The sequence below is a fragment of the Erythrolamprus reginae genome, chromosome 4, assembly GCF_031021105.1.
Source record: "Erythrolamprus reginae isolate rEryReg1 chromosome 4, rEryReg1.hap1, whole genome shotgun sequence".
Classification (NCBI taxonomy): Eukaryota; Metazoa; Chordata; class Lepidosauria; order Squamata; family Dipsadidae; genus Erythrolamprus; species Erythrolamprus reginae.
Window position 1 is genome coordinate 133,845,087 of NC_091953.1, and position 20,428 is coordinate 133,865,514.

The 20,428-nt window shown below is 42.1% G+C and overlaps 1 protein-coding gene across 2 annotated transcripts in view; it reads right to left on the reverse strand.

The window, feature by feature from the left end:
- Window positions 1-3,697, reverse strand: part of PCDH17 (protocadherin 17) — a 148,337-nt gene extending 144,640 nt beyond the window's left edge. For both annotated transcript variants that reach the window (XM_070751878.1, XM_070751877.1), the window contains exons 1-2: window positions 3,645-3,697; window positions 1,891-2,060 (exon numbers count right to left, since the gene is read on the reverse strand). In XM_070751878.1, the coding sequence (XP_070607979.1) occupies window positions 1,891-1,954 (64 nt within the window). In that variant the 5' untranslated portion in view covers window positions 1,955-2,060; window positions 3,645-3,697. The remainder of the gene's footprint in view (window positions 1-1,890; window positions 2,061-3,644) is intronic.
- Window positions 3,698-20,428: the final 16,731 nt, after the last annotated feature.

Sequence of the window (20,428 nt, forward strand, 5' to 3'; positions counted from 1 at the left end):
TGCTACAGTTCTCACTGTGCTGGGAGAAAAAAAAAAGCAAAAAACCCCCCCACCCTAGTTCTAATTAATCACCAATTAATAGAAAGCTTAAAATATATTTCTGCTTTAATTATACATATAGCTTCTCATTAAGCAAGGCTTAATTAATCGTTTTATTTTTTTTAAAAAAACTTTCTAAGGATGGTGACTCATAATGCACACAACAAGCTGAAATCAGAAATAGGGATGCAAAAGTGAACTCAAAAATAAATAAATAGATAAATTCAGCTGTTTCCCCCCATCCTTGCTCGGAAGACAACAGGCGAAACACACAACCCCACGCAATCCTACTCACAGCAATATAGGGAGACACAGCTGGTACGCTGAATTTAGCTGGCATTGGAGAGGAACTGGTCACTATCTTTGGGAAAGAATCAGCACCGAAGCTAGTAAAAGGCAGTGTCAATCAATAGCAGAGGATTGGTTTTGAAGAAAGGTTGAATGAAGGCCTGCTGGAACAGTCGCTATTTCCCTGAAAGCTACTTCCGATGTATCTCCAGAACTGATTTTTTTTTCATTGGATACAGATTGAGGGTCTAAAAAATAAGTCCGAGTACAGGTATCATTTAGCAAAGATGGCTTCATAGATGCTTTTGGATTAGAGGCCTCAAACTCAAGCCTGTGGGCTGAATCCGGATTGTTGAGTGCTTAGATCTGGCCCATGGGACCACCTTGGAAACAGCATAGGACAGGCTCATGAAATGGAGATTGGAAGGGCCACGTGCCACCCTCTTGAGCTCCATTTTCACTGGTAGAGGATTGCAGGAGGCCGTTGCAGCCAAAAACAGAGCCTGTTTTTGCTTGAAGAGCATTCAGATCCCCACAGGCATCCCCAACATAAGTGACATTGAGCTGGCCATTCTCCCCTGCCCCCTCAAGGTCAAACACAATCCTGATGTGGCCCTCAATGAAACCAAGTTCGACACCCCTGTTTGTTTCAGGCAAAAACAGTAGCCCAGCATTTCTGGAACTCCGGATATGGATGATCCTCCATGAGAAACCATTGCAGATCCATGCATCAGAAACCCTCCCTTATATACAGACTGGGTGTTTCCTAGAGTTATGACTGACTAGGCTTTTTCTCATAGATTACTTTCTAAAACTTTCCCCAAAAAGCTGTTCCTCTCTGCTTCTAAACTTCTGACATAAGCATCTAATAGGGGCTCCTGATCCTCAATGTCTTCATCCCCCTCTGAGTCAAACGTTACCATCCTTGGGGTTTCTACAGTCTCTGGAGGTTCCACTAGGTTCCAGCTCTCCCTCGCGCTCACTCTCTGATTCAGCTGCAAGAACACTGGGCTAGGGTACCAAGATGGGACCGGTTTATCTTCCTCAGAATCTGTCACTGAAGTCCCACTCGTGGGCCACTGACAACAGATTCTTCCCGGAGAAACTAAACAAAATTTCAACAAACTTTGCAAAATAAGACACTATCTAAGGACACAAATACCAGGATCTAAAGGACCAATTTTCCATGCATGTCCTGTTAATGTTTTTCCCTTCCCGTTTTTCAATAACAGGCTCTTGGGCCATATTAAAGAAATGCCCTCGTAAATACACAACAGAAGCACTCACTTGTGGGCCAATAAGTAAATAAATCGATAAATAAATAAATTCCGGTATAAGCTATTCACCCTTCATTCCATTGTACATTAGTAAGAGTTATACACTAACAAAGGCACACGTGCACACATGTAACAGATTTCCATGTCGTATCACTGTGTGTAGATCACAGCCACAAAGCCACACACCAACAACTTGGATATATTTTCTGGAGGACTGAAAGTGTTCTGAGCTCATCTAAAGCGATTGTCTGAAAGACATGGCAAGCAGTGGTTTCTTCAACCTCACCTTGTTCAAGCGGCTGGCTTTTGGTTGAAGTTGTTTTCATCTTGAGTGCCTCCCTCACCGACATGTCACAACACGAGCCTTTGTTGGTATCTTGGTCACTGTCTGCTTGGTCACTATCCCCATGCCCGCTGTCTCTCAAACTGGCTCGTTCTGGATCCTTGAACGTGGAGCTACTGACATTTGGACACGAAGTGGAAGAGAGCAAGATAGATGGGGAAGATAGAGCCAGGGAGGGAGAGATAAAAGGAGGGAGAGGAGGATAAGAGGGGGGAGAGGGGAGGAGAGGAAAAGAAAAGGAGAAGGAGAGGAGAGAGAGAAGAAGGAGAGGAAGGGGTAGAGAGGAGGAGGAAGGGAGGAGGAAGAAAGAGAGGAAGCAATGGAGAGAGAGAGAAGGAGAGGAAGAGAGAAGGGGAAGAGAGAGGAAGGAGGGAGAGAGAAAGAGATAGGGCAGAGAAAGGGGGAGAGAGATAGAGGGAGAGAGAGAGAGAAGAAAGGGAGGAAGGGGTAGAGAGAGGAGGTGGAAGGGAGGAGGAAGAAAGAGAGGGAGAGATGGAGAGAGAGAGAGAAGGAGGAGGAGAGAGAAGGGAAAATAGAGAGGAGGGAGGGATGGAGAAAGAGATAGGGAGGAGAAAGGGAGAGAGAGAGGGAGAGAGAAGAAAAGAAGGAAGGGGTAGAGACAAGTGGTGAAGGGAGGAGGAGGGAAGAGAGGAAGCAATAGAGAGAGAAAGAGAAGGAGAGGAAGAGAGAAGGGAAGATAGAGAGGAGGAGGAGGAGAAAGATAGGGGAGAGAAAGGAGAGAGAGAGGAGGTGGAAGGGAGGAGGAGGGAAGAGAGGAAGCGATAGAGAGAGAAAGAGAAGGAGAGGAAGAGAGAAGGGGAGATAGAGAGGAGGGAGGGAGAAAGATAGGGGAGAGAAAGCGGAGAGAGAGAGGAGGTGGAAGGGAGGAGGAGGGAAGAGAGGAAGCGATAGAGAGAGAAAGAGAAGGAGGGAAGAGAGAAGGGAAGATAAAGAGGAGGGAGGGAGAAAGAGATAGGGCGACAAGAAAGGGAGAGAGAGGAATGGAGAGAGAAGAAGAGAAGGAATGGGTAGAGACAGTGTGGTGGATAAGGAGGAGGAGGGAAGAGAGGAAGCGATAGAGAGAGAAAGAGAAGAGAGGAAGAGAGAAGAGAAGGAGATAGAGAGGAGGGAGGCGAGAAAGATAGGGAGAGAAAGGGAGAGAGAGAGGAGGTGGAGGGAGGAGGAGGAAGAGAGGAAGCGATAGAGAGAGAAAGAGAAGGAGAGAAAAGAGAAGGAAGATAAAGAGGGAGGGAGGAGGGAGAAAGAGATAGGGACAGAAAGGGAGAGAGAGGGAGAGAGAGAAGAAGAGAAGGAAAGGGTAGAGACAGGTGGTGGAAGGGAGGAGGAGGGAAGAGAGGAAGCGATAGAGAGAGAAAGAGAACGGAGAGGAAGAGAGAAGGGAAGATAGGGAGGAGGGAGGGAGAAAGATAGGGGAGAGAAAGGGAGAGAGACAGGTAGTGGAAGGGAGGAGGAGGGAAGAGAGGAAGCGATAGAAAGAGAAAGAGAAGGAGAGGGCGAGAGAAGGGAAGAGAGAGAGGGTGGAGGGAGGGAAGAGATGCAGGGGAGAGAGAGAGAGAGAAAGAGAGATGTCAAATTGGTATTTACTTGGCCTCTGATTTGAATTGTAGTCTCTGGCAAACAATGTTGACAGGAATGCAAATGGGGAAGCCAAGAAAGTCATTTAATAGGGGCCTTACCTTTGAACAAACTGTTGCTGCTACCCATGTAATTGGACTCTGCAGGAAAATTGTCTGTCTGTGAAAGAGAAGGAAAAAAATACATCTAGTTGCACAATGGACAAATCTCCTGCAGAGCAACAAGACTTCCTAGAGGTGGCATGATTAATAATTCCAATAAGGGAAAAAAAGAAAAAAAATATTCCCCCCTTTAATCTTCAGAATCCTACTTTTTAAAAAAATTTCCCTGGAAAAATGTCAGCATATTATTATATACCATTAAAGCGATGCTGGTCCACACATCGCCTGCTTAAACAAACAAGTAAGATTTGCACAAAGAAGCGCTTGGCAACCAGGCACAATGGTCTCCCTCTGAAATGCTCTAACAAGGCAAGATTGAATGACTGTGGTTTGCCTCGACCAGTTCCATCCTTTGCACTTAACAATGGACATCTCCTATGTTCTCTAAACCAGAGAGCTTCCAAATTTTCTGGGTAAAGAAACCTGTTAATTTAAAAAAATAAAATAAAACATTTTTTTAACAAAGTCCCAGAAGCAAAGATGATTAATAGACAAATCTCTTGTGATGAAAAGGCCACGTTCGAGTGAATTGTACATTATTAATTTAAATTGTAACTAGATGGGTGGGCATTGGATTTGGTATTATGTACTGTACTGTTTTTTATTATAGACAAATCTCTTGTGATGAAAAGGCCACGTTCGAGTGAATTGTACATTATTAATTTAAATTGTAACTAGATGGGTGGGCATTGGATTTGGTATTATGTACTGTACTGTTTTTTATTATTGTTGTGAGCCGCCCCGAGTTTGCGGAGAGGGGCGGCATATAAATCCAATAACCTAACCTAACCTAACCTCTCACCGAAGATCCCTCCTGCAGATTATTTTTTCCTAAACAATGGATGGATAGGTCGGTAGGTTGGCAGGCAGGCAGGCAGGCAGACAGACAGACAGACAGACAGACAGACAGACAGACAGACAGACAGACAGACAGACAGACAGACAGACAGACAGACAGATAGATGGATGGATTAATGGATGGAGGGAGGGAGGGAGGGAGGGATCAATGGATAGAGGGATGGAGGGAGGGATCGATGGATGATAGAGATAGATAGATAGATAGATAGATAGATAGATAGATAGATAGATAGATAGATAGATAGATAGATAGATAGATAGATAGATAGATAGATAGATAGATAGATAGATAGATAGATAGATGATAGACAGACAGACAGACAGATAGATGGATTGATTGATGGATGGATGGATGGATGGATGGATGGAGGGAGGGAGGAGGGATCGATGGATGGAGGGATCGATGGATGTAGGGAGGGATGGAGAGATCGATGGAAAGATCGATGGATGATAGATATTTAGATATATATTTAGATATTTAGATAGATAGATAGATAGATAGATAGATAGATAGATAGATAGATAGATAGATAGATAGATAGATGATGGATGGATGGATGGATGGATGGATGGATGGATAGATAGATAGATAGATAGATAGATAGATAGATAGATAGATAGATAGATAGATAGATAGATGCATACATACATCATGGATGGATGATAGGAAGAATAGAATAGAATAGAGCTGGAGGGAGAGCTATCTATGGAGATCTTCTTGTCTAGTCCCCTGCTCTGGCAGGAGACCCTATACCCATGATGACAAACTTATGGCACACATGCCACAGGTGGCATGGGGAGGTCATATCTGCCAGCACGCGGGCCGTTGCCCTAGCTCAGCTCCAGCATACACTGCCCTATACCATTTCAAACAAGTGACTGCCCAATCTCTTTTAAAAAGCCTCCAGTGATGAAGTGCCAGGATTCCTGAAGGTAAGACATTTCGCCAATTAATTGTTCTCACTATTGGGAAGATTCTCCTTAATGTCAAATTGCTTCTCTCTTTGATTAGTTTCCAACCACTGTTTCTTGTGCTCCTCTTGATGCTTTGGAAGGAGGAGGAGGGGGAGGAGGAAGGAAGGAAGAAAGGAAGGGAGGGAGGAAAGAAAGAAAGAAAGGAAGGAAGGAAGGAAGGGAGGGAGACATAGAGAAGAAAGAAGAAAGGAAGGAAGGAAGAAAAGGAAGGAAGGAGGGAGGAAGGAAGAAAGAAATAAAGGAAGGAAGGGAGGGAGGGAGACATAGAGAAAGAAAGAAAGGAAGGAAGAAAAGGAAGGAAGGAAGGAGGGAGGAAGGAAAGAAAGTAAGAAAGGAAGGGAGGGAGACATAGAGAAAGAAAGGAAGGAAGGAAGGAAGAAAAGGAAGGAAGGAGGAAGGAAAGAAAAAAGAAAGAAAGAGAAGGAAGGAAAGAATGAAGGACGGAAGGAAGGAAAGAGAAAGAAAGAACAAAAGAGAGAGAGAGAAAGAAAGAAAGAAAGAAAGAAAGAAAGAAAGACCTGTTCCAGAAAGCCCATCCTGCAATAATTACATGTTATATTTACAACTGACCAGTAGATTAATCAATGTTGCAGTCGAGAAAAAAAAAAACTAGAGTTAGGGTGAAGAGTTCTAAACTAATTAGTTTAATTAGCAATCTATGCACAACACACACACACACATATATATTTAATCATGCAGTGCTTGACATCACTCCATCACACCCTGAAACTGCACAATCCAATAACAGTTTTATCACTCCTGGAACTTTTGATTTCTGAGGTCCTTGTTGGGTATTGAGTTCATAAACACACACATGCTCAGTTGACAGATGTTCATGTGCACAGCAGCAAATTGGCTGTCTGCTGGTGCCTGGAAGGATCAGCTCCATTTATTAGTGATAACATGGGAGGAATCAGATACTTGTCACCAGAAAAAAAAGATTACTTTTTCCAGGACTGAGAGAAAATAGATCACTCAGATACCATGTATATTTACAGACACAGATTACGGAGCTGGTATTCAGCCGGTTTTTCTCAAACTGGTAGCGATAATTTTGAGTGGTTAACATAACTAGTAAATACCACATCTGGATCGCCTAGCCACTCCCCGCCTCTGTCTCTTCCCTGTCCTATATTCAGTGATGGGCAGTAGCCAATGCGGTCAAGTGCTGTGTCCTGGTAAGAAATTCTGGGATGTGCACACAGTTGCACATTCCCAATGCGCACATGTGCACCCTGCATGAGATTTCACGTCTGCACATCCACATTCAAGCAAAATGAGCCAGGATGGCGCAGCAGGTAGAGTGCTGTACTGCCGGCCACTGAAGCTGACTTGTACATCTGAAGGTCAGCGGTTCAAATCTCATCACCGGCTCAAGGTTGACTCAGCCTTCCATCCTTCCGAGGTGGGTCAATGAGGACCCGGATTGTGGGGGCAATAGGCTGGCTCTGTTAAAAAAAGTGCTATTGCTAACATGTTGTAAGCCGCCCTGAGTCTAAGGAGAAGGGCGGCCTAAAAATCGAATAAGTAAGTAAGTAAGTAAGTAAGTAAGTAAGTAAGTAAGTAAGTAAGTAAGTAAGTAAGTAAGTAAGTAAGTAAAATAATAAAATCTCACGTGAGGACTCTTGTGCAAGTGAGATTTTGTTGATTTCCCCTGACTTTTTGCTTCTGCGCATGCACATTTCAAATATGAAACACGGCTCAACTCTTATATACCGCTTCAAAGTGATTTACAGTCCTCTCTAAGAGGTTTATAGAGAGTAAGCATTTCCCCGCAACAATCTGGTCCTCATTTTACCAAAGGAAGGCTGAGTCAACCTTGAGCCTACTGAGATTCGATCTACCAAACTGCTGGCAGCCGGTGAGCAGCAGAAGTAACTTAGAAGACTGGCGGCAGAAAAAGACCTCATGGTCCATCTAGTCTGCCCTTATACTATTTCCTGTATTTTATCTTACAATGGATATATGTTTATCCCAGACATGTTTAAATTCAGTTACTGTGGATTTATCTACCACGTCTGCTGGAAGTTTGTTCCAAGGATCTACTACTCTTTCAGTCAAATAATATTTTCTCACGTTGCTTTTGATCTTTCCCCCAACTAACTTCAGATTGTGTCCCCTTGTTCTTGTGTTCACTTTCCTATTAAAAACACTTCCCTCCTGGACCTTATTTAACCCTTTAACTTGCAGTACTGAACTCTAATCATTGCACCACCGAGGCTCCTAATCTCCCAATCTGCAGTACTTTCTCTGGTAGTCTGTTTCAACAGGCAGTACAGTGGTGCCTCTACTTAAGAACGCCTCTACTTAAAAACTTTTCTAGATAAGAACCCGGTGTTCAAGATTTTTTGCCTCTTCTTAAGAACCATTCTTCTACTTAAGAACCCGAGCCCGGAAAAATTTCCCAGGAAATTTGAGAGTGGCAAGTTTCCTGCCATTCCCAGCCATCTCGGGCTTTTCTGGGCTGCCAAAGGAGCCTTTAGGTGGCGCTTAAGGAGGCTTTGACAGTCCAGAGTGAAAGAAGCATTTTCCTTTCTCTGGGCGCTTGGAGAGGGAATAAACCTCTGCCAGCGTCCAGAGAAAAAAGAATGCTCCCTTCGCTCTGGGCAGCGACTGTCCTCCTCTTCTTCTTCCCCTCCTCTCTTTCCACCCAAATTCTGAGATTTTATTTCTTTCCTAATGGTTTGCACACATTATTTGCTTTTTCATTGATTCCTATGGGAAAAATTGCTTCTACTTACAAACTTTTCTACTTAAGAACCTGATCACAGAATGAATTAAGTTCTTAAGTAGAGGTACCAATGTACAATGCTTTATACTTCGTAGAGTATAGTATAGTATTAGTATTAGTATTAGTATTAGTATTAGTATAGTATTGTATTAGTATTAGTATTAGTATAGTATAGTATAGTATAGTATATATTATATATTATTATCATATATTATTATATATTATATTATACTTTATACCACCCCCCCCCCTTCGCATCTTGGACACAAACTGTTTCAACTCCTACCCTCAAAACGTCGCTACAGAGCCCTGCACACCAAGACAACTAGACACAAGAACAGCTTTTTCCCGAATGCCATCACTCCGCTAAACAAATAATTCCCTCAACATTGTCAAACTATTTACTAAGTCTGCACTCCTATTACTATTAGTTTTCTCTCATCATTCCTATCACCCATTTCCTCCCACAAATGACTGTATGACTGTAACTTGTTTCTTGTATCCTTAAGTTTTTTTCTTAATACTGATTGTTTCCTCATTGCTTATTTGACCGCTGTAATCATTAAGAGTGGCACCTCATGAATCTTGACAAATATACCTTTTCTTTTATGTACACTGAGAGCATCTGCACCAAAGAGAAATTCCTTGTGTGTCCAATCACACTTGGCTAATAAAGAATTTGATCTGTCTGTCTGTCTGCCTGCCTGCCTGCCTGCCTGCCTGCCTGCCTGCCTGCCTGCCTGCTGCCTGCCTGCTGCCTGCCTGCATGTATGTATGTATATAGGTATGTATGTCGATCTGTCTGTCTGCCTGCTTGCCTTTCTGTCTATCTGTCTGTCTGTCTGTCTGTCTATCTATCTTTCTTTCTTTCTTTGCTTCCTTCCTTCTTTCCTTCCTTCCTTTCTCATCTCATCTCTAATCTATCCATCTCTCTCTCTCTCTCTCTCTACCTACCCTACCTATCCCTATAATCTAATCTAATCACCTGTCTGTCTATCTGTCCATCCGTCCATCCATCCATCCATCCATCCATCCATCTTCTATGTATCTATGTATCTATGTATTTATGTATCTATGTATCTATGTATCTATTTATGTATGTATCTATCTATCTATCTATCTATCTATCTATCTATCTATCTATCTATCTATCTATCTATCTATCGTCTGTCAGTCTACCTATCTATCCCTATAATCTAATCTAATCACCTGTCTGTCCATCCGTCCATCCGTCCATCTGTCCATCTGTCCATCCATCCATCCATCCATCTTCTATGTATGTATGTATGTATGTAGGTATGTATGTATGTATGTATGTATGTATGTATGTATGTATGTATTTATGTATCTATCTATCTATCTATCTATCTATCTATCTATCTATCTATCTATCTATCTTCGAACATTGCTTAAGTTGTGAGTAATCTCACGGATATGAGCAGATGACGGAAGTACTTCCATAAATTGGAAAAAAAACTGTACTATGAGGGCCACTGCGACGATAGATTATAAGGAATGCTCATTTGTCTTGGCAGTGAAAGGTGTACAGAATTGCCAGATCAAGCATGCAGTTGATGTTTTCCTGCAGAATCCTCATATTTTAAGCTTGGCGGCATTTCTTTTATATCTCGCTAATTAACTGCAGAGTTGTAGGAGGTTATTTGCAGCATGAATAGCAAATAGCCAAAGCCTCAAACTGAACCCTTCTTGTTGCTCTGCTCCTGGCTTTCCTTGGGTGGCAGAGGAGAATTCCCGCACTGTGTATCTACATAGTGCAGCTGGACGAATGACAAAACTCCTACTGTGTTTTCCATCAGATCATGATGTACCTCTCCCCCCCCCACCTCAAACAGCATCTTAAGTTTATCGTGGGCTTGTTTATCTAAGCTAATAATCGGCGTCTGTGCCAGAATGCAAGACTCTATAAGATGGGCAGAGCTGATCAAGATTGAATGGAAATTGTCCCTCCATTGCTGGTACCCAGGGCACGCTGGAAAATGTGTTGAATATTTAATCTGGCTGAATGCAAAATAGTTTTGCCATGGGAAAACAAAGAAAGAAACAGAAGCTGGGAAAACTCCATTGGGCTCTTTATTGTCCTAAGCCACAGACCCATATCGGAGGGCATAGGTATGACTGTAACTTGCTGCTTGTATCCTTAAGTTTTTTATTAATATTGATAGTTTCCTCTTTGCTTATTTGACCCCTATAATCATTAAGAGTTGCCTCTCATGACTCTTGACAAATGTATCTTTTCTTTTATGTACACTGAGGGCATATGCACCAAAGACAAATTCCTTTTGTGTCCCATCACACTTGGCCCAAAAAGAATTCTTTCTTTCTTCTTTCTTTCTTTCTTTCTTTTCTTTCTTTCTTTCTTTCTTTCTTTATTTCTTTCTTTCTTCTTTCTTTCTTTCTTTCTTTCTTCTTCCTTCCTTCCTTCCTTCCTTCCTTCCTTCTTTCTTCTTTCTTTCTTTCTTTCTTTCTATCTATCTATCACAATGCAAAATGTTGCTTATGACCTATAAAGCCCTTCATAGCATCGGACCAGAATACCTCTGGGACCGCCTTCTGCTGCACGAATCCCAGCGACCGGTTAGGTCCCACAGAGTTGGCCTTCTCCAGGTCCCGTCAACTAAACAATGCCTTTTGGCGGGACCCAGGGGAAGAGCCTTCTCTGTGGCGGCCCCGACCCTCTGGAACCAGCTCCCCCCAGAGATTAGAATTGCCCCCACCCTCCTTGCCTTTCACAAACTCCTTAAAACCCACCTCTGCCATCAGACATGGGGAAACTGAGACATCCCCCCCGGGCCTATACAGTTGATGCATGGTATGTTTGTCTGCATGTTTGCTTTTAATAATGAGGTTATTAGTGTTTTTAAATTATTAGATTTGTCATACATTGTTTTATTGTTGCTGTGAGCCGCCCTGAGTCTACGGAGAGGGGCAGCATACAAATCTAACAAATATCTGTCTGTCTGTCTGTCTGTCTGTCTGTCTGTCTGTCTGTCTGTCTGTCTGTCTGTCTGTCTGTCTGTCTGTCTATCTATCTATCTATCTATCTATCTATCTATCTATCTATCTATCTATCTATCTATCTAATCTAATCTACCTACCTACCTACCTATGCACCAAAGACAAATTCCTTGTGTGTCCAATCACACTTGGCCAATAAAGAATTCTACCTACCTACCTATCCACCTGTCCATCCATCCATCCACCCACCCACCCACCCTCTATGCATTTTGTTTCAACATCTTTCAGTGCAAATTGAGTGCTCTGGGGTGGAGCTCCATTTTCGCCACCCCACTGCGTTCCCCCCATCCAGGTAGTAGCCCACCCCTGCAGAACAAATAGCAGTCTTCCAATACTTGAGGGGCTGCCACACAGAGGAGAGGGTCAGACTGTTTTCCCAGGCACCAGAAGGCCAGACAAGGAACAATGGATGGAAGCTGACCAAGGAGACTGTCAACCTGGAAATAATGACTTTCTGATGGTGAGATCCATAAACCAGTGGAACAGCTTGCCTGTGGAGGTTGTGAGAACTCCAACACTTTCAAGAGGAGATTGGATGGCCATTTGTCTGAAATGGTGTAAGAACTCTTGCTTGAGTAGGCGATTAGATCAGTGTTCCCTACCTTGGCAACTTGAAGATATTTGGACTTCTATTCCCAGAATTCCCCAGCCAGTGAATGCTGGCTGGGGACGTCTGGGAGTTGAAGTCCAGATATCTTCAAATTGCCAAGGTTGGGAAAACACTGGATTAGATGGCCTACAAGATCCCTTTCAACTCTAGCAATCTAAATCTAATGAAATGAAAATTCACTTAAACCAAGCCCTCTTTTGGTATAGCAAAGAACACTCGTCTCCAAACAAACTGGTAATTTGTACAAGTCCCTTATCAGTTCTGAGATACTTAGCTTGCAGCTGTGAGGCAATTCACAGTCCTTCTTCTTTCACAAAGTGACACACACTTTGCTCTGGTTTAGTTTCAAAGGGGGGAAAAATCAGCACACAAAAGGTCAAAGTCAGTAAAGCAGTCACGAAACACAACGATCAGATAATCCTCCACAATGGCTAAACCCACAGGCTGCTCTTTATAGCAGCCTCACTAATGACCACAGCCCCACCCAACCACAGGTGGCCTCATTTTCTTTGATAATAATCTCTCAGTTGTTGCTGCCTATGCATAGCTCTCCGCATGCGTGGCTGTATCATTAACTCTTGTTCCGAATCCAAGGAGGAGCTAGATAATTGATCTCCTTCTGAGCTGTCTGCCACACTCTCCTCCTCCCTGTTCTGTCTGGGTTCCCCCAGACCTCAACACCAACTGGAAAAAACAGCCAGACACTCTGGTAAAAGCCAAAAGTATTTTATAGCTGGAAAAAATAAACACAGAGGAAAACCTGTTCTTCCCAACAGACAGGCTATAATACTTTACAGCAGAGTCCTGATGTCCAGACAATACAGCAAGCTTCTTGCTGGCACACCCACCCCAAGGTTTCAGTAGTCAAAGGCACAAACCAGGATTCCAAGACGCCAAAGTTCACAGCCAGGTCCCAAGACTCTCAAAGATAAAACTCCACAAGCCAGGAAGGGTGAGTCTGCCTTTTAGCCTTTCCAAAGAGCACCACACCCAAACCCAGCTGTTGCCTCTTTAATGCTGAAAGTACTTAGCCAATTTATCCCTTCTCTGAGTAGCTCTTCTCTGTCGCAGATCAATTATGGCTTGTGCATTTTCCTCTAAGGAATCCAGGCTGCTTGCTGGGGAGAGCTCCCTCTGGGGGGACTCTGGCTGTCCTCCCTCTTCTTCAGCCTGGGATTCCTCCTCCTCGTCTGCCTGCACCTCCTGTTCCTCAGCCTCTCCCTCTGAGCTGGAAACCGACAGAAGATCAGCCGTTCCCTGAGGGGCCTCAGACGGAACCACAACACTCCCTGTCACTCCTGTCTTCTTGGTCAGAGGACCCTTCATCAGCAGATTCCACCGGGGGCAAAACAGGCCTGTGGCATGTAGATGTCTCCCCCACATCCACAGTCCTTGGGGCAGGAGCTGGGCCAGAGCTAAACACAACACTTTCTAAAGCCCTTGGCTTAACATAGAAATTTATTTTTGTTTGTTTCTTTCTTCGTTTGTTTGTTTGTTTAATTTATAGAGCCACCTATTCTCTCACAACGAGTCTAGGCACCTTACAAATAATACAAAAAAAAAGCACAATTATGTTGCATTCAGTGTGGCATGGATGTGACATGACTTCTTCTTCCCAAGAGATCCCCAAGTATTAAAGGATAATTCTAACAGACTGCTGAAACTTGCCAGTTTCTGCTTTTCTGAGCAATTAAAGAATTCAAAAGATTTCAGTAGCATCTTGTTTCTCTCAAACACGAATGGCTCAGTGACCAAATATTTCTTGCCAACTTGGGAAACTGCAGTTGCCAGGATACTATATCTGTGTTCAAAATCAGAAGCAATGCCCTGCAAAGCACTTAACAGGAGGGGGATAAGAACACCTTTAGTCACTTTTGCCCCAGTTATGAACCATAAAGAATGCAACACACACCAATTCTGTCCAAACCTTCATTTGCTAAATTAAAGACTACTAATGAGCTTTCTTAGTAGTCAGCAAACTGAAATACAGTGTAAAGCAGTCTTTGCTGAACACCAGCTGTTAATTCAACTTCATTCATAGCCAGCACGAGTCCATGAAATAATAAATCAGGAGATATCAGAAAGCTTACAATGGCTGGCAAAATGCCCAGAATCAATTTGCAGGAAGAATGCCAAAAGCTGAGCAGACTTTCTGAATTCAAAACATGAAAGCATATAAATGAACATTGTTCCCTGCAAATTGCTGCCTTCCTCACCATCCCTTAAATAGGCTAGGGGAAAGGCCAATTAGCCCCAAGCCTCTCTCAAGGAGACCTCCTCCTGAGGAACCGGGCCAGAATATGGCATCGGGCCAGAATATCTCCGAGACCGCCTTCTGCCGCACGAATCCCAGCGATCGGTTAGGTCCCACAGAGTTGGCCTTCTCCGGGTCCCGTCGACTAAACAACGTCATCTGGCGGGCCCCAGGGGAAGAGCCTTCTCTGTGGTGGCCCCAACCCTTTGGAACCAGCTCCCCCCGGAGATTAGAATTGCCCCCACCCTCCTTGTCTTTCGTAAACTTCTTAAAACCCACCTCGGCCGCCAGGCATGGAGGAACTGAGACATCTCCCCCGGGCCTATACAGTTTATACATGGTATGATCTCTATTTTCTATATATCATCTCTTACTTAGAAACAAATCTACAAGGCTTCATCATTTTAGTCCTGGTGTCACCAAAAATTCATTAAAGGTTACCAGAGACAGCAATGTTCTCTTTTAACCTAGATCAAATAAACTAGCCATGTATCCCTTCCTTTTACTTCTAACAATATTAATCCTTAGCACATTTAAATTATGTTATGGAACATTTAGTGAATTCAAATAATGTTGTGGAACTGGATTTCTTTTCCTTTCTTCTTCGTCCCATCTCACTTCAAAGCTTTAACAAGTCTTTTTCTGTAAGTCCAATATAAAAAATTAGTCCAATATAGAAAAATCCAGATCACTCCTTTTATTCATTGTTTGCCTAATCCTTTTAATTATTAAAATATCAGCCCCTTTCTTTTATATGTCCAGGGTAACAACTTTTCCCATAACTTTATTGTAGCCCATCATTTGTAAGTCCATTTTCAATTTAGTCGCTGTCTCACAGGTAAAACTTGTTCCTCTTCTCTAACATCTTTCTTCTTGCCAATCTGACCAACCAATCTGAAATGTCTTGGTAGCATCCTATCCAAACATCAAATTGTGCCAACTCCACTTAATTTCTGAGCCAGACAAAGTTGCCTTGATACCTGTGCAGTCATAGTGTCTATACTTATAGAGATAAAATGATGTTACAGAGAAACATCCAAAGTAGAACAGTGCTTTTACACATTCTGTAGACTAGATCCAAACAAAGGCTAGGCTACTTAAGCCACAATATCAATATTACAACATTTATTTAAGCACAGTATATGTAAAATTAATGCCCGCTTTGAGCCAAGAATGCCTTCGTGGCTGTTTACAGTCGGATACTTAAAGCTAAGATCATATTTATAGGTTTACTCCAAAGAAACTGTAACAGTTGTGTGATATCCATCAAATCTAACTTCAGGTTTTGAAGTAAAGACCCAGAGACAAAATGCATGAATTCTCTGACAACACTTCTTGAAGACCCCCCCCCCTTTTTTTTTTAACTTTGGGGAATAATTAAGAGATGATTAAAAATAGCAATAGCATTTAGTCAGGAATTTTCTCCTTAATTCTAAGTTACTTCTCTCTTTAATTCACTTAATGATAGTGGAGTTCAAAATAACTACTGCAAAAATTGTCAAAATATTGTGTCTGGTCTGGTCGAACAATGCCTCAGTTTAAGCCGCAATGATTTATAACCATCATTTTAACTACTAACTCCACATACTAACTTAATTTGTTCCATGACCAGATTCTTAAGTAGAAAGATTTGAAAGAAGAAACATTTTTTCCCATAGGCATCAATGTAAAAGCAAATATTGGGGAAACCACAGGGAGGATGGAGGCCCTGTTTCCTCCCAGGAGATTCCTAGACAGGCCCCATGGAGGCTTTTCCCTGCCTTTTTCAGCCTTGTTTCCTCCCAGGAGATTCCTAGAGAGGCCCCACAGAGGCTTTTCTCCACCTTTTCCAGCCTTGTTTTCTCCCAGGTGATTCCTAGAGGCTTCTCCTCACCTTTTCTGGCCCTGTTTCCTCCCAGGAGATTCCTAGAGAGGGCCCCACAGAGGCTTTTCTCCACCTTTTCCGGCCTTGTTTCTTCCCAGGAGATTCCTAGAGGCTCCTCCTCACCTTTTCTGGCCCTGTTTCCTCCCAGGAGATTCCTAGAGAGGCCCCACAGAGGCTTCTCCCTGTCTTTTCCAGCCTTGTTTCCTCCCAGGAGATTCCTAGAGGCTTCTCCTCACCTTTTGTGGCCCTGTTTCCTCCCAGGAGATTCCTAGAGAGGCCCCACAGAGGCTTCTCCCTGTCTTTTCCAGCCTTGTTTCCTCCCAGGAGATTCCTAGAGAGGCCCCACAGAGGCTTCTCCCTGTCTTTTCCACCCTTGTTTCCTCCCAGGAGATTCCTAGAGAGGCCCCACGGAGGCTTCTCCCTGCCATTTCCAGTTACAGTTTTGGAGGCTCGGGTTTGTAAGTGGAAAATGGTTCTTGAGAAAAGGCAAAAAAATCTTGAACACCCAGCTCTTATCTAGAAAATTGTGTAAGTAGAGGCATTTGTAGGTAGAGGTACCACTGTACTTATTTCTCATAAACAAACTGTTCTACCAATTTGTTTGGAATAAACCGAGGTAGGTGCTGAATTCACTGAAACTGTTTCCTTTTTCATTCTCTTAGATGTTTCAGCCTGACCATTATATTATATTTCTACAATTTTGCTCTAGGCACATTTAGTTGCGACTAGAGAAACTAGAACCAATAGTCACATAAACTAACAGTTTGACTCATCAAAAGATGAACTCAAGTAAAAGAAGAGCAAATACCTGTGAAATGCAGCTCACTCATTTGTAAACTCTACTGCAAATAATGCCAAGAAATTTTCGGGGATAGGCACGGATCTCAAAGTGTCATAGAAACATGGAAGATCGACGGCAGAAAAAGACCTCAAGGGCCATCTAGTCTGCCCTTAAACTATTTCCTGTATTTTATCTTAGTGGATAAACATATATACAATCCTGGGTCTAGAAAGCTTAGAACTACGATGCCTTAAACATGATCTAAGTATTGCCCACAAGATCATATGCTGCAACATCCTGCCTGTCAACAACTACTTCAGCTTCAACCACAATAACACAAGAGCACGCAACAGGATCAAACTTAATATTAACCGCCCCAAACTTGACTGTAAAAAATATGACTTCAGCAATCGAGTTGTTGAAGCTTGGAACTCATTGCCATACTCCGCTCATTGCCAGACTCCGTGGTGTCAACCCCCAACATTTTTCCCTTAGACTTTCCACGGTTGACCTCTCCAGATTCCTTAGAGGTCAGTAAGGGGCGAGCATAAGTGCACTAGTGTGCCTTCCGTCCCCTGTCCTATAGTCTCTCCTATATTTTATATATCTTTTCTCCCATTCATATATCTTTTCCTCTATTCTTCATTGATGTATTCTATTCTCATTTCTTTTCTTCTATCCTTTCTCTGATATTTACTACTACATGTTTTTATTCTCTTTAACTTTCAATTTGTATTGGATAAAATAAATAAATAAATAAATGAATGAATGAACGAACAAACAAACAAACAAACAAACAAACAAACAAACAAACAAACAAACAAACAAATATCCATCCTAAGATAAAATACAGGAAATAGTACAAGGGCAGACTAGATGGACCATTTGGTCTTTTTCTGCCATCAATCTTCTATGTTTCTATGTCCTCCCTGACCATTCACCAGTGTCTAGACTAAAGGTTCTGGTGGTCCTTATCCTGAAATCTCTGGAGGAACAACAGCAGGAAAAAAGTCAGAGTAATGTACACTGCCTCGTCAACAAGAAAAAAACCTGCAGGTAGAGAAAAAAAAATCTACTTCTTCCTAATCTTGTTTGTTTCTTTTGGGGCGACTTCACTTAGCTGGAGAACCACAACTGCAACAGCAAGAGGAAACCAAATCACAGCCTTTTACCCTTTTTTCTCTAGGGATTATTAAATTAGGTTTACTTACAGGCTCATTATAAAGATTACAGAGATAATGTTTGTGTAACACTTCAAACCTTTGACACATACTCTATATAAGCTAAGTGATATCACTGTTTAGTTTTTATCTCTACCATTAAGTATGGGACAAGGGTTTTGGGTCTTGTTGTTGTTTTTAATTTTTTTTCCAGCAAGCATTTTTATTGGAGCAACAAATGAAAGCGGTAGGAGGAGGGACATGATTGAAACATTTAAATATGTTAAAGGGGTTAAATAAGGTTCAGGAGGGAAGTGTTTTTAATAGGAAAGTGAACACAAGAACAAGGGGACACAATCTGAAGTCAGTTGGGGGAACGATCAGAAGCAGCGTGAGAAAATATTATTTCACTGAAAGAGTAGTAGATGCTTGGAACAAACTGAATTTAAACATGCTTGGGATAAACATATATCCATTTTAAGATAAAATACAGGAAATAGCATAAGGGCAGACTAGATGGACCATGAGGTCTTTTTCCGTCGTCAATCTTCTATGTCTCTATTTTTCTATATCAACACTTTGAGAGGAAAATATGAATTTCAGGATTATTTATTCAGGCATTCAGTTCAATTAATTTATATGTTCCTGGAATAAAAATAGGATTAATTGTATTTATTTCAAATCTTGCATAGCGTTCACCTGCAGAATCCGTTTTCAGTTGAGGCTAGGTTGCTTGTTTTTCCCAACCCAAGTTGTGTTTGTACATGTGTGATAAATAAATCACACTTAAGTCATAGGACGCACAGATTCAGTACACAGGCACAGGAGTATAATCAAGCATTTAGCGTCAACTTTTCTGAAGTAATGTATATCATTATAGAGGGTGAATTTAAACAGGCTAGTTTGTTTAGCTACCGTACGTATGCATTTGAGATACAGCATAGAAGGAGGAACTCATCTGAGTGCTTCAGGAGGTAGGAAGTAAAAAGAAAATAGCAGCAGAAGAAATAGGATTATTATAGTTTGACAGCAGACATATACTTTCAAATATAATTTGTAATATAGAATTGTGTAGATATGTATTTCTAAAGTTTTGTTTTTTCACATTCTAATTAATCAAGGGAGGAGGGAAGGGAAGGGGAGAAGAAAGGAAGGGAAAGGAAAGGAGCAAGGAAGCAAGGGAGGAAAAAGAAAGAAAGAGAAAGGGAAGAGAGAAGGAAAAAAGGTAGGAAAGAAGAAAGGAAAGAAGGAGGGAAGGAAAGGGAAGTAAGGAAGGAAAGAAGGAAGAAAGAAAGGAAAGGAAGGAAAGGGAAGGAAGGAAGGAAGGAAAGAAGGAATAAAGGAAAGGAAAGGAAAGGAAGGAAAGAGAAGGAAGGAAAGAAGGAAGGAAGGAAAGGAAAGGAAGGAAAGAAGGAAGGAAGGAAAGGAAGGAAAGGGAAGGATGGAAGGAAAGAAGGAAGGAAGGAAGGAAGGAAAGGAAAGGAAAGGAAGGAAAGAAGGAAGGAAGGAAGGAAAGGGAAGGAAGGAAAGGGAAGGAAGGAAGGAAAGAAGGAAAGAAGGAATAAAGGAAAGGAAGGAAAGGGAAGGAAGGAAGGAAAGAAGAAAGGAAGGAAGGAAAGGAAAGGAAAGGAAGGAAAGAAGGAAGGAAAGGAAAGGAAGGAAAGGATGGAAGGAAAGAAGGAAGGAAGGAAGGAAAAAAGGAAGGAAGAAAGGAAAGGGAAGAGAAGGAAGGAAAGAAAGAAGGAAGGAGGAAAGGAAAGGAAAGGAAGGGTAGGACATAATTTTATGCTACTTCTTAACTCCCAGTTTGCTACTGTTCTCTCAGAAAGCGAATGAACTCTCAGTTGACCCTCATCTCTACCGGATCGGTGGAGAGAAGTGAACTAAAACTCAAGGTAAGCAAAGAGCAAGGGAGGGAATTACTGGCTAATCTAAATGTGTTAGTCTCAAGGGCCAAGTCAATTGCACCCAAGGGTACTGAACAAACTCACAGAGGTAATTGCAAAAACCATTGTCTATAATTGTTGAGAACTTCTGGAGAACAGACAAATCCCAGAGGACTGGAGAAGGACTCATGTTGTTCCTATTTTCAAAAAGATGATGAAGAGAAACCCAGCAGTCTATAGGTTTGACAGTGACACTGGGCAAGGTCATTGAGCAGTTTATGAAGTATAATATCTATGATGTATTAGATATTAATTCACTAACTAATGGAGCCAACATGGATTTATGTTGAGCACATCAGGCCAGAGAAACTTATAATTTCTTATAATAGACCTCCAAGTCTGGTTGACTGGGGGAATGCCATGAACATAGTATATCTTGATTTTAGCAAATCCTGTGACTAAGTCTCTCTGCCAAATGGTCAAAACTGGTTTGGACAGTGTTCTGTCTCAGCGCCGAGCCCTCCAGAAATCAGATGAACACCAACAGATTAAATAATAAAGGTTTTAAA